At 43.2% G+C, this 13,954-nt stretch overlaps 1 protein-coding gene across 2 annotated transcripts in view; it reads right to left on the bottom strand.

The window, feature by feature from the left end:
- Nucleotides 1-13,954, bottom strand: part of LIPH (lipase H) — a 44,085-nt gene that overhangs the window by 12,235 nt on the left and 17,896 nt on the right. For both annotated transcript variants that reach the window (XM_079766752.1, XM_079766753.1), the window contains 5 exons: nt 12,747-13,114; nt 11,252-11,360; nt 6,086-6,187; nt 3,200-3,289; nt 523-690 (listed from right to left, as the gene is read on the bottom strand). In XM_079766752.1, the coding sequence (XP_079622878.1) occupies nt 523-690; nt 3,200-3,289; nt 6,086-6,187; nt 11,252-11,360; nt 12,747-13,114 (837 nt within the window). The remainder of the gene's footprint in view (nt 1-522; nt 691-3,199; nt 3,290-6,085; nt 6,188-11,251; nt 11,361-12,746; nt 13,115-13,954) is intronic.

The following is a 13,954-nucleotide window of genomic DNA, read 5'->3' on the forward strand; positions in this document are numbered from 1 at the left end:
TGTTTCTATTAACCCTTAGCAAATATCCCAGCTGCCTCCACAGTATCCATCACCCCACCCCACCCCCGTACAATGCACACGAGAGTCAGTATGCTATGAAGGCACTTACAGACACAACTTGTTGGAAGGAATAATTCTGCAAGGCTCATGTGACCGAAGGGATCAAAGAGGTTGTGTGCAAGGAGAGGGCATTCCTGTCCCCAAGGGAGCAGGCCACATAAGGTGATTGTGCTCTGGGTGGGCTTAGAAACTTTTCTGGAACCTTCTTTTTCACGCTAGAATAGAGTGTCCAGAGAGGTTGCATTGCCTTCTGGATGAAATCCTATACAGGTTGCTTTTCTAACATTGATTAGAAGACCCCAGAGCACTTTACAGAACAAATTGGCTAGAAAAAGCTGACTATATAAATTTTCCAAGAGCACACAATTTCCAGGCTTATTTTTAGATAGTGAAATGGTACTGGGAATCCTACCAAAAATTTGCTCTTCGTTAACCAGAAGAAAAACTGCTTGTTGGACTTACCCAGGAGTGGACAGGACTCCTTTTGTGGTACGCCACAGCTGACGCACTTGCCATTCCTATAATCCCTGTAGGAGTCGCAGGGATACGCAGTGACGGTGCAGTTCTCTCTCAGGGAAGCGAGGTACAGGTACACGGACTTCTGGTGGTCACACTTAAAGTACTGCATTCCTGGGTTGTGAAAGGAAGGATTAAAGAGTAGAGCAGTTGTAGCATTTAAAAATAGTATATCACAGACGGTATGTACAAACACACACACACATGCAAACACAATTTGTCATGTCTCCTATATACCAGGCACTGTACTAACAGCTTCAGTATATTCTAGTCCATTCAGTCCTTATGAAAACCCATAGATCAGAATTCATGCTAACAAATGACAGGAGAAAAGATGACAGGCATGATTGTCCCCATTTTATGTAGCAGGACTTTGAGACTCAGAGAGGTTAAATGACTGGACCAAGGTCACACAGTTATTATGTGGTAGAATCAGGACTCGACCATTTCATTTGTCGGTGAAATGGAGAAGAAAAATTCAATGGTTCAGAGATTTTCCAGAGGTTTTTAGCAAAAGACAAGTACACAAGTACATTTAAACTATTTAAGATATCAAAAAAAAGAAGCCACGAGGGGAGAAGGAGGGAAATGGTAGAGGAATATCCCCAAGATGGGAAGGACGAAGAGATAGCTTTGGGAAAGGATGATGGATTACTCCACCCTGGGTCCAGATGAAGTCACTCAGAAAAGGTCCCAAAGATGGGTAATCAATGGAGGTAAGAGGTAAGGATCTGAATGGGAAACCGAATCCCATGAAAAGAGGAGCTATGTCTATGAGCTAGTGGTTTGTAGAGGCACTGAATGCTGGAGTCAGAACATTTCCTCTTTCTCCAAAGTCCTCTTATGCCCACTTAGGAAGCCAATATTTATTTATTATTCCTAGATCTCCCACTTGCAAAAACAATGAAGCTAATAACAATACAGAGGATGTCCTTTATAAGCAGAGCATGTTATCTTTGTCTGCTCATGGATGTATATCACACAGGACAGGACTGCTTACCATTTATGGTACCATATGGTTGGCCCTATTATGCCATTACATTGGGATCATTTTCAAAAACTACATCATTCCCATGGGGCCATATATAGCTACCATTTTGTAACAAGATCGTCTTTTTCTAGAATTATTTCCAAGATTGTTTAACTTTCTATAGCAATGGTGAAATAAATATTTAGAATTCTGAGGGATAGGCTTTTCATTTGGTCCCACACCCCACTTTTATGTTGTCCTCCAACTACCCATTTTTGTTTTGTGAGGTTTTTCCCATTATAAAAGTAATAGATGCTCATTTAGAAAATAGAAAATAATGATGTGAAAATCTCATAGAAGTCTAATGTCTAGAGATCATCCTAATAATTGTTTGGAGCATTTAAATTTAGTCTTCTTTTCTATACTTACACCTGTACAAATACACATCCTACATAATAAAAGCCTAATATGCAAATCGACCGAACGGCAGAATGACCAACAGAACGATAGGTCACTATGATGCACACTGACAACCAGGGAACAGATGCTCAACGCAGGAGCTGCCCCCAGCCCACAGGCCCCAGGCCAGCCAAGGCAGGTGCCAGCAGGGGCCCCCCAATCACCCCACTGGTCTCCCCACAGATCAGCCCTGATCACTGGCCAGGCCTAGGGACCCTACCTGTGCAAGAACTTCATACACCGGGCCTCTAGTTCTATGTAATAAAATCCTAATATGCTAAGTCGGCCATTCAACCAATCAAAGTGTAATATGCTAATGATATGCTAAGGCCACTCAACTGCTCGCTATGATGTACACTGACCACCAGGGGGCAGACAGTTGACCAGTTGCTATGACATACACTGACCACCAGGGGAACAGATGCTCCAACTGGTAGGTTAGCTTGCTGCTGGGTCCAGCCGATTGGAACTGAGCGAGATGGGCTGGACATGCCCTGGAGCCCTCCCATGTCCCTCCCCGGCATCCCTCTCTGGCCCCGATTGTGCACTGGTGGGGTCCCTCGGCCTGGCCTGTGCCTTCTCACAATCCGGGACCCCTTGGGGGATGTCAGAGAACCGATTTCGGCCCGATCCTGCAGGCCAGGCTGAGGCACCCCACTGGTGCACGAATTCATGCACGAGGCCTCAAATTTAAAAATAAGTTGGGACCAAACTATAGAGTTTTTATCTTTTTCTTTTTAACATCATATTGCGAGCATTTTCATTAATCTCTAAAATATGACTTTTAACAATTATATTCCTTTGTGTGGGTGTACCATATTCATTTAATAATTTTCCTATGTTGGACATTTAGATTAATTTCTAAAAAATTAACTATTATAAATAACACTGTGTTGAATACCTTTGCACTCTAATTTTTGTCTATATTTCCTACTATTTCTCTAAGAGAGATTTCTAGGTCAAAGACAGATCTTTTCAAGAGGGACAGATAATTCATAACAGCTTTTAATCATTTGGTTATGGTTATTAACCAAATGTATATTTGAGTAATAATTATAATTTATAACATATTTATACCACCTCTACTTTCTCAGGAATCTTTTTTAGTAATAACTACCCCACATAGGATATCAGATTTTTAAAATATGCTTTTTAAAACCACTATTTTACAAAATATAAAGTATCTGAACTTACCTCCAAATATTGTTTTGGGGCAACCAGGTTGATCCAGTCCTCCATTTGGATAGAAGTCTATGTTTCCTAATGGTTCCTTATAGCCCAGTGCTAAAAGAGAATATACCGTGCTTTACACTGCTTTGAACTTTGCACATCTCATAGCTCGTTTGCCTGCAGGATATGGGCAAGGGCTGTATTATTGTTGTTGTTGTTGTTGTTACTAATTATTATACCTACTTAAATATTTTGCCCAAAGTTACCTAGCTAGTTAAAGAGCATCATTGCTACACACAAACACACACACACACACACACACACACACACACACGCGCGCGCACTCTAATAGGATACTATGAAAATAGTGATGGAATTTATTTCTGATATTTGTAAAGACATAAGACAGCTTAGTCACTCATTCACTGCAAGGCTGATAAAAGAACCCCATGAAATGAAGACCTATGTCTGTAAACTAGTGGTTTGGAGAGGTACTGAATGCTGGAGTCAGATCAACATCTCTCTCTCTCTCTCTTTTTTTGTTTTGTTTTTTTGTTAATCCTCACCCTTACCCTAGGACCATGGTCTGCAAACTGCAGCTCGCGAGCCACATGCGGCTCTTTGGCCCCTTGAGCGTGGCTCTTCCACAAAATACCACGGCCTGGGCGAGTCTATTTTGAAGAAGTGGCGTTAGAAGAAGTTTAAGTTTAAAAAATTGGGCTCTCAAAAGAAATTTCAATCGTTGTACTGTTGATATTTGGCTCTGTTGACTAATGAGTTTGCCGACCACTGCCCTAGGATATTCTTTCCATTGATTCTTAGAGAGAGTGGAAAGGAGGGAAGGAAGGAGGGAGGGAGAAAAACATTGATGTGAGACAGACACATGGATTGGTTGCCTCCCACACACACCCCAACTGGGGCCAGGAATCAAACCTGCAACCCAGGAAACCACCCTTGATGGGAAATCAAACCCTTGACCCTTTGGTGTGTGGGCCAATGCTTCAACCACTAAGCAACACCAGCCAGAGCGATACTTTTCTTCTTTACATTTGTCTGAAACCCTCTATTTCCTGAGCCTCTACTTGCATTTATGTAAATCTTTAATGAATAAGAAACTGGGGAAAATGAACTTTTACTTAGTAGAAAAAACTCCTTAAAAAATTGGGATCTAGGATGGCAAAGAGATTGGAAACTCTTCCAGAAAACAGGGACCTAAAAAATTATCTATATATATAAAAGCCTAAGCGACCATTACGACCAGTCAACCAAACGACCAGTCGACTGGTCGCTATGATGCGCACTAACCACCAAGGGGCAGATGCTCAATGCAGGAGCTGCCCCCTGGTGGTCAGTGCACTCCCACAGCCAACCTCCTGTGGCCCAGCCAACCTCCTGCTGTCCCTCCCCCTGGCCGGCAGGCCCCGATCACCAGCCAGGCCAAGGGACCACACCTGTGCACGAATTCATGCACTGGGCATCTAGTAGATTTAATAACTGCTTATTCTCTTTAACCTTGAGACCCCAAATAATCAGTAAAATGTTTGATTAAAAAGATTATTTAAATATGTATATAAATAATGTTTACATCATTGCAATAATAATAGTTACTATTATTGAGAACCTGTATGTGTTTGTGGGCATGATATGAGGTGTTTTACACACTTTCTAATTTCACAATGTCTGCAAAGTAGCCATTGGTAACTTCAGGTGAAGTAACTTACAGATGAAGAGACTGGGGCTCAGAGGACTTCAGGGACAAACATGACCCACTAGAAAAAATAAAATCTGGGATTTGAGTCCATCTCTGCCTACTACAAAGTTTATACGCTTCAAATTTCACTTTCTCTACAAAAATAAAAGATGAATTGCTCTATTTCATCAAGCATTAAGATGGCAGTGAGGTACTGCCCTTAAGATAATAATCTGCAAATACACGGTAAGAATACAGCTGTTTCACAGAAACATTTTTTCTAAGGCAAACAATTGCTGAATACCACACCAAGAAAGGTGGTCGAGGTTATTTTTTAAGGTGGTTGTATCACAAAAAGGGTGTGCAATTAAATGATCACTCTGCTCTGTCCTCTCAGCCCTCCCCAAGTTCCTTCTCCACCTCTTCTCTCGGAATGCTGGATATAAAGACCCATTCTTAACATCACCCAAACCCCATGACATGCACCCAATCCCAGATAGGAAATCAGCACCATAAAAGCTAGAAATGGCCAGGAAGATCCATAGAGAGCTGGTAGTTCAGAATCAATCACTCTGTGTAGAGCTATAAACCACAGGAATATGTATTTCAGTTTAGGAAAATAATGAGAAAGAACCAACAACAAAAAAACAGGAAATCATGCATGGAGATCCAGTTGTACATCTGGAAACATTTGTCCACAAGCTGTGCAAAGCAGACAGTCCTTGATTGGTCAAGATGACCACTTTAAAAATAAGAAGAAACCCAGCCGCATTAGCTCAGTGGTTGAGCATCAACCTATGAACCAGGAGGTCACAGTTCGATTCCTGGTCAGGGCACATGCCCGGGTTGTGGGCTTGATCCGCAGTGTGAGGCGCGCGGGAGGCAGCCGATCAATGATTCTTTCTCATCATTGATGGTTCTATCTCTCTCTCCCTCTCCCTTCCTCTCTGAAATCAATAAAAAAAAATATTTAAAAAAAATAAAAATAATAGGAAGAGATGACGGGAAAAGCACCTCCACTCCAGCAAGCGATCCTGGGTGCCTGCATCAAGATCCACAGAAATCTTCCCTTCAAGATTTCTGTGGATTTGGAACTCTGCCCCGTAGGAAAAGGGAATCTGGAGGAACCTGATCTGCCCCTGCATGACAGTCCCCCAGGAGAAGCCTCCACGGGAGTCTGGGTGAAGGGGGTCCCTGACTCACAAGCATGGGAATGTTACCATCAATGTCGGAATGGATGACGTCAACGAACTGTGCATCGCTGGGATCTAATCTGTCCTCGGGCGGTTTTCCGTTGAATAAAGGGCCGGCAGGGTCGAGGCCTGGAAGGAAAACAGAGCTGGTCAGGCAGCCCCACGCCATGAGTCACCTGCAGCTTTTGATCCCTCTCCTTGAAGAAGGCTCACAGGCTGCAGGGCACCCCCGAGTGGGCAAGCGCCCACATTCCCATCCTGCTCCGTCAGGCTACTTTCCACAACCCTCTAGCTTTTTCCCACAGGAGAGGTGATTTACCCTGACAGTGCCCTGAGGACAGCATCCAGATTCCACCAGGAGGTATAGCTTGTGCACAGCTCAACAGCAGAGAGTACACAGACATATGGGGGACAGGGGAACATAAACTGGTTCCTCGGGAAAAAGCGCTGAAGGGTGCATATAAAAAGCAAACACTATACTTACCGGTATCTTTATCTCCTTTTAAATGATCCAGAAACTTCACTAAACCTTTTCTTCTTCACAGTTTCAATTTGTAGTCACATATAGCAGCTCATAAGCTCCACATCACAAGCTTGTGAGGGAGGCAGGGTAGCTATTATCTTTCTCATTTTACATATGAATGAACTGAGGTTCAGGGAGATCAAGTGTCTTAACCAGAGCCACAGACTCACCATGCAATCACCTCTCTCTGTGGAGCTCTCGGTTTTATTGCACTGAGTCTGGCAAGCTCGGTAGGAAAGAGTGAAACTCTCCAGTCAGCGCGGTATCAGACCAGGTATCGAGGAGGGGAAAAATGTGGGTGTCAATTCCTATAGAACTGACCCATCCCATAAATGCCTGAGCTGATTTCTTGCCCTTGGTCAATGTTAGCTGGGTGTTCCTCACCATCATTATGAAACAGCTGTAAAAACAAGACAGCAGCTCCCATGACGCTATAACCACAAAATAAAAACTTTAAACTAAAAAACAAGCAAAAACAAACACCAGAGGTTCCAACAGGCCCCGCTTACTAGAAGCCTGGGGAGCGAAGAACGTTTCAAGGGACTTAGGGAAGATTTTATCTACGAATGTCATGTTAAATGACATCTCCCCATTTCCTGGTGTTTCATATAAAAATCCAAGTGATAGTGTATTTGCCTCAACTTTCCTGGGTCTAGCCTCAATTTCTCCATTTCTACCCTCTCAATGCTCTTGCTTCCTTGAGGCTTATCTTTATCTGCTTTGTTTCCTTAGCTCCTTCTCCACCCTCACCCCCAGCTTTTCTTATTTTTCTGTCTGCTCCCAATGAAACTGATGAGGGAGGAGATGGATGAACACCCAGGCACCCAGGTCCACAGGATCCTCTCAACAAAAAAAGAGAAATGCATAACTTTGCAAAGAGTTTGCTGGGGAAGCCTGCTCTGCACAGAAGACAGCACCACTTCCGGCGTAAGAAAATGAACAGTGAGAGCCCAGTTTACAGCAGCCTCCAGACCCACGGCTGATAAATCGGCTTGCTATATAAAGTCCAACATGGCAATTTTAGGAGTCATGAAGGCGCTGTTAATAATTACACCAGGACCCAAGGCACAAATGGGGACTGTCACAATAAACTTGGACATAATGCTCTCCTTAGCAATAAGCCATAGCAAATGATGAGTTTACAATGTCAGCCAAAAATCACAGGTAAGCTGTACTTGGTGTGGGCAGAGACCACTGGAGTCAGATAGATGTAACATGGAGCCCCAAAACTAATGCCAACCAGCTGTGTGACCTCAGGCAGGTTACTTGACCTCTCTGAACCTCAGTTCCTTATCTGTAAAGTGGAGGTAGAATTAATAGCTACTTCAGAAGACTTATAAGAGGACTCCTAGATCTGAATTCAGAACATGTTGAGATTATTGTAGGATAGAGACAAAATGGAAAAATTGAGCTCTTTCTTGTTGCTCTTAAGATCACCAGAATTGAGTTTAGATAGTGATCCCTGTCTTTTACTGCAGAATTTAACTGGTTTGAGAATTTGATGACATCAAACATTTTGCATGCAGTTTCGGGGACCTGCCTCTTACTCTCATCCCCAAGGTCACCATGAACTCTCTAAGGCAGTGCTGCCCAAGAAAAATATAATGGGAGCCACACTTTTAAAATATACTTTTATTTTTTTTGTATATATTTTTATTGATTTTTTACAGAGAGGAAGAGAGAGGGATAGAGAGTTAGAAACATCGATGAGAGTGAAACATTGATCAGCTGCCTCTTGCACACCCCCTACTGGGGATGTGCCCACAACCAAGGTACATGCCCTTGACCGGAATCAAACCTGGGACCCTTGAGTCCGCAGGCCGACGCTCTTTTCCACTGAGCCAAACCGGTTTCTGCTAAAATATACTTTTAAAATCTCAAGCAGCCATTTTAAAAAAGTAAAAAACAAGGAAAATTAATTTTAATAATACATTTTATTTAATCCAGTTTATTTAACCCAATATACCTAAATATTATTTCAACATGTAATCAATATTAAAAATTTGAGATTTTTAAGTATTTTTTGGTAGCTAGTCTTCAAGATCCAGTGTGTATTTTGCTCTTACAGCACATGCCAATGTGCATTAGCCACATTTTATGTGCTCAAATCACATGTGGCTAGTGGCTACTATATTGGACACCCCAGTAAATTCCCGGACCCCAACCACAGAGATTCTGATTCAGCAAGCTAATATTGTATCAGCACCCCAAGGTGACTTTTATAGGCACTTAAGATTGAGACTAGCCATTCCTACAACCAGAGTCTATAAAGAGAACTATGTATCACAAAAAACAAACAAATAAACAAATACCTAAGAATAGCCCTGGCCGGTGTGGCTCAGTTGATTCTGGTCAGGGCACATACCTAGGTTTCGGGTTTATTGCCAGTGGGGGTGCTTACAGGAGGCAACCAGTAGATGTTTAGATGTTTCTCCTCTCTCTCTCTCTCTCTCTCTCTCTCTCTCCTCTCCCCCATCCTCTCTTTCTAAAATAAATAAAGATATCCTCTGGTGATGATTTTTTTTTAATTTAAAAAGGATTGAGTATTGCCCTAACCGGTTTGGCTCAGTGGATAGAGCGTCAGCCTGCGGACTGAAGGGTCCCAGGTTCGATTCCGGTCAAGGGCATGTACCTTGGTTGCGGGAACATCCCCAGTAGGGGGTGTGCAAGAGGCAGCTGATCGATGTTTCTCTCTCATCGATGTTTCTAACTCTCTATCCCTCTCTCTTCCTCTCTGTAAAAAATCAATAAAATATACATATATAAAAAGGATTGAGTATTAAATTTAATGTATTATCAAGTGATGTGGGTACTTGAAATATTTTAAAATCTATTCATGCTCGGCCATCTTGTGTTGAAGAAATTAACAAAAAGTAAACGTAGAAGCTGTGCCTGGACAGGAAAAGCAAAAGGAAGGGCAGAAGAAAGAGAGGGACAGGGAGGAGATGAAGCAGCCATTTTGGCCTAGATAATTAACAAGCAGAACCATCCAATACTTGGGAGGTGGGAGTGCATTGTGTCCTTGAGTAGCAGGCCAGATTCCTACTCCATAATCCAGTAAGCCCACTCAGGCAAGGCAGTGGGAAATGAGTGGAAGAGGGAAATAAATGCTTGACCCCTGAAACTGCTCTCAGGGACAGCTGAGATTGACCCTGGGGCTCAGAGAGGATGAGGAATCAGGAGAATTCGGGGGAGTCGGTGGAGAAAGAAAACTGAGCTGTGGACCAATGGCTGAGTCCAGGTCACAGAGCAGGCCCACGTGGGCCGAGAGTGGAAGGAAGGCAAGCTGGGGGAATTTCCATGGTCAGAGGCCAGGTCACATTGCATTCACATTCAAAGTAGTTGTGGAACAGGTTTGCTGGGAGGCTGAAGGGCGTAACTGGGGGTTAAGTAGAATAAGCCAGTGGTGGTCTGGGACTAGTACTGGGGAGTAAATTTTGCTCATTTCTCCCCGTACTTTGGGTCAGTGATGTCAGGTTGGTAGCTTGAATTCGGGTGGGAGTGTGTATACCATGGAAATCAGCAAAGGAGCACAAGCAAATTCAAGCCATCTGTTCTTTGTACCCATAAGGGAAAAGAAAATATTTTTTAGGTAAGAACATGTTGTTTTCTAAAGCATAGTAATAGTTTTAAAAAATAAAAAGAACTTTGCTTCCCTAAGAAAGCAGGCAAATAAGAAAATGAGGGCAACCTGGTTCAGGGTAAAAGTAAAAAGAATGTGACCTCAAGTACCAGCAAATGGTGTGTGTGTGTGTGTGTGTGTGTGTGTGTGTGTGTGTGTGTGAGAGAGAGAGAGAGAGAGAGAGAGAGGGGGGGGGGGGAGGGATTACTTGAGAGAGAGAGAGAGAGAGAGAGAGAGAGAGAGAGAGAGAGAGGATTACTTGCCCAGGGCTACCTGTCAACTTAAGCAACACATTCAGACTTGTGACCCTAAAAGTTTACTTCCTAAACTTTTAGGGCCTAAGTTGCATCATTTACCTCCCCCCCCCCCCCCACCTCCTTATTCTACCTTACAGATTCCCTATAATTAAAATAGCTATCTCCATGTGAGCATGAATTCTGGGAAAGGCATAAATGGAAGAAGTCTTAAATTTCTGAAAGAGAAAGCCTCCTTCAGCCCTTCATTTGTAGCCCAAGAAAGTTACTAGCATATTAGACAAGAGAACCCAACACAGGTTTGTTTGGGATTTGACCTGTTGTGTTGCTGAGCGTTTCTATTCAGTTTTAGCTTGAAAGCTAATATTCAGAGAGTAAACATAAGCCATCAAAATTCCCATCTCATTTTCCTATGGTGAAACTCCTGCTGTGCCTGGGGACAGAAATTTATTAGGTATGTAGTTCAAGCTATTCTGGATTCAATGAAAGGAAGAAGGATATCTGCTTGAGGCACAGAGATCAAATACCCAAGAGACATAGCTGTTTTTCTAGCCATACGAGAAATAAAGTCACCACCAATCTTTTCTACAATTTGAAAATTGCTTTGCATATATCTTATTAATTAATAACCTGAGGTCAACATTGGTATGGTCTTCCTTTTGCACACGAGGACGTTAAATAATTGGAAGAAGATCTGGCTTTCAAGCCAAGGACTTGGATTGCCTACATCATGCTCCCCTAGTGAACACCCTGCCCAGGCTCACCACCCCATGTCCATTCACAGGAAGCCTTACCTGTAATTCTCCCCAGCTTCCCATTGTACTCCTCTCCAACAAACCCAGATATGTGGGCTCCTAGACTTACTCCAATCATGTAAATGTCGTCAAGAGACGCTCCTTTTGTCTGGAATTTCAAGAGATCCATCATTATAATTTGTGGGGGCCAAGGAGTTGACAACATTTGGAGAACTGTCCTATCTGTTGATTTTGGAGAAACACATCTAAGCACCTTATATCCATTATCTCACTTAAGTGTCACTACACCCTTGCAAAGTAAATGCTATTCATTTGATTACACAGATGAGAAAACTGAGGCCTGGAGTAAAAGTGATCTGCCCAAGGCCAGGCAGTAGGGAGGGGTCAGAGTAGCACTGTCCAACTCCAATCCTGTGCCTAAACCTTTATGCCATGGTGTCTCCATTCATGTTTCTTCTAGAAACCAAGCCAAGACATCTGTAAAACCTTCTCAGTTGGGGCGAAGGGCAACAATACATTTCGATGAACTTTTTTTTATCTTCATGTTTGCTCAGTTAGATAAATTTACCCTGGCGAGGGAAGGAAAGTAGGGTAGGAGTGGATCACATTGACCATAGTCTGCTGGGACAGCCTGTCATGAGTCGTTTGAATATTTACTTTTCCAGGGCTGTGGCTTAGGTGGGGAACTCTTATAAAACATATGCCACTGTTAGACACAGTGACTCACTCTGAAAGAGTTCTGATACAAGTCCCTTTTTTAAAAAAAAATAAATAAATAAAAGGGGCAATTCATGAGATCCCTAAGTGAAATTTAAGAGTTGTTTAATTGCCCTAGCCGGTTTGGCTCAGCAGACTGACCAGACACAGGTTCGATTCGAGTCAAAGGCACATCCTGGGTTGCAGGCTTGATCCCCCGCGGGGGGTGTGCAGGAGGCAGCCAGTCAATGATTCTCTCTCATCATTGATGTTTCTATCTCTCTTCCTCTCCCTTCCTCTCTGAAATCAATAAAAAATATACAGTATTTTTTAAAAAGAGTTAGTCAGTCTTCTAAAGACATAAATCATACCTACACAGAATTCTCTCATCAGACCATGTGTATCAGTTTTGGTTTTGGACAATCTAGCCACTAAACTTTTGACATTTCTAGGAAGAGGAACAGCTATAGACGTTAAGGAAGATCCAATCATTGAAGCCAAGAAACTCCTAGACAGAACCTGTCCTTCCCACAGGACACCTTTACGTGAGTTAGAAAAATATGCCCCTTCCTGAGGACACTTTGCTGTCATTCGCTGGAACGTTATTTTAACAAACATATAAGTCTATAATGGCAATGATGTTCCCTTTGGTGGGCACCTTGTGCAGTGAACAACCTGCACAACCATACTTATGGGCTTTCCCTCTACCTCCCCTGGGGCTTATGTGGATCTGCAAAACAGTTCCCTTGTTCACTGCCGATACTCCTTGGCTTTAACTCTTCAGATAATGGGCCAGTTTCAATCTAGCCCTGAATCATCTAAGAGAGTGCTCCCTTACCAACATGTGATCGATAAATTTCTTCAAGACTGTTGCTACTTTTCTGGTCTTATCAGCAGCATGGTTGTATATTATAGTTGTAGCTCCTCGATTCCAATCAACAACGATCACGTTCATGTCCTCTACGGAGAGCAAACCCTCTACTAAGTCCCCTATCCAAACGGGAGGGGAGCCGGTTGGCCTGAATCCATGGATAATGAAGGTGGTTTTCTTGGTCACGTTCAAGTTCCCCAAAGCTGTGGAGTTGATGACTTGTGCACAGGTCGGGTCTCTCCTTGTGTAGAGCATCAACTTTACACGGAGTCCCGTACCAACCACTGCACTGTGGAAGCTCAGTCGGGTGAATGAAGAACATGTTTCATCTGTGTCTGAAAATAAAAATTAGATGGCATCGTGACGGTTCTTTACTTAGTGGAGCATCAAGTCCTACACTTGCTGGAGTTCTATGTGCCTTACCGCACCTAGCTATCAAGAGGCTAGATCTAGTTGCAGGATGTTGCGAAGTCAGACCTGATTCAGAATTCATACATAGTGACTTTTTCACCAGGAAAACCATCTTTCCAAATCCTACCTTCTTCAAGGTCTAATCCCAAAGTCTTGAAGCCTTCTCAAACTCTCCCAGCTATAAGTACTGTCCCTCATCCTGGAACTCCCCAAGCCCCTTTATGGACCTCATTGACAGCACAAGGAAAATACTTTCAGGGGTGTATTATGGGTATTTATGTACATGTGTGTCTATCCTGCTAGACTGCAATCTCCTTGGAATGGTGTCTTATAATCTCGTGTATCCCGCACTGATTCCAGCACACAGTAGAGAAGTCAATAACTGAAGCTGCATGGTCCAAGCTACTCTTTCCTTGTCTGGGGCACCTGCCTAAGACGGCAGCAGCGAAGGTGATGTGCCTTGCCACGAGCCCAGTGGCATCTAAAACTGTTGACCACAGTGGTGTTGTTGGACCCGCTCCTTTGCTCCTGAAAGCACCACCTTCAAGCATTCATCTTGCTGAGTAGGCTGTAAGGATGGCCTTAGAGGAAAAGTTAGGGATGGGGAGGGGGACAGAATAGATGGACCTGGAGCATCTTGTCATGGCAGAAAGTAAAGTAATGTTTAAAAGCAAGACACAGCCAAAACCGGTTTGGCTCAGTGGATAGAGCATCGGCCTGCGGACTGAAGGGTCCCAGGTTTGATTCCGGGCAAGGGCATGTAC

This window comes from Cnephaeus nilssonii (genome assembly GCF_951640355.1).
Source record: "Cnephaeus nilssonii genome assembly, chromosome: 3".
Lineage (NCBI taxonomy): Eukaryota > Metazoa > Chordata > Mammalia > Chiroptera > Vespertilionidae > Cnephaeus > Cnephaeus nilssonii.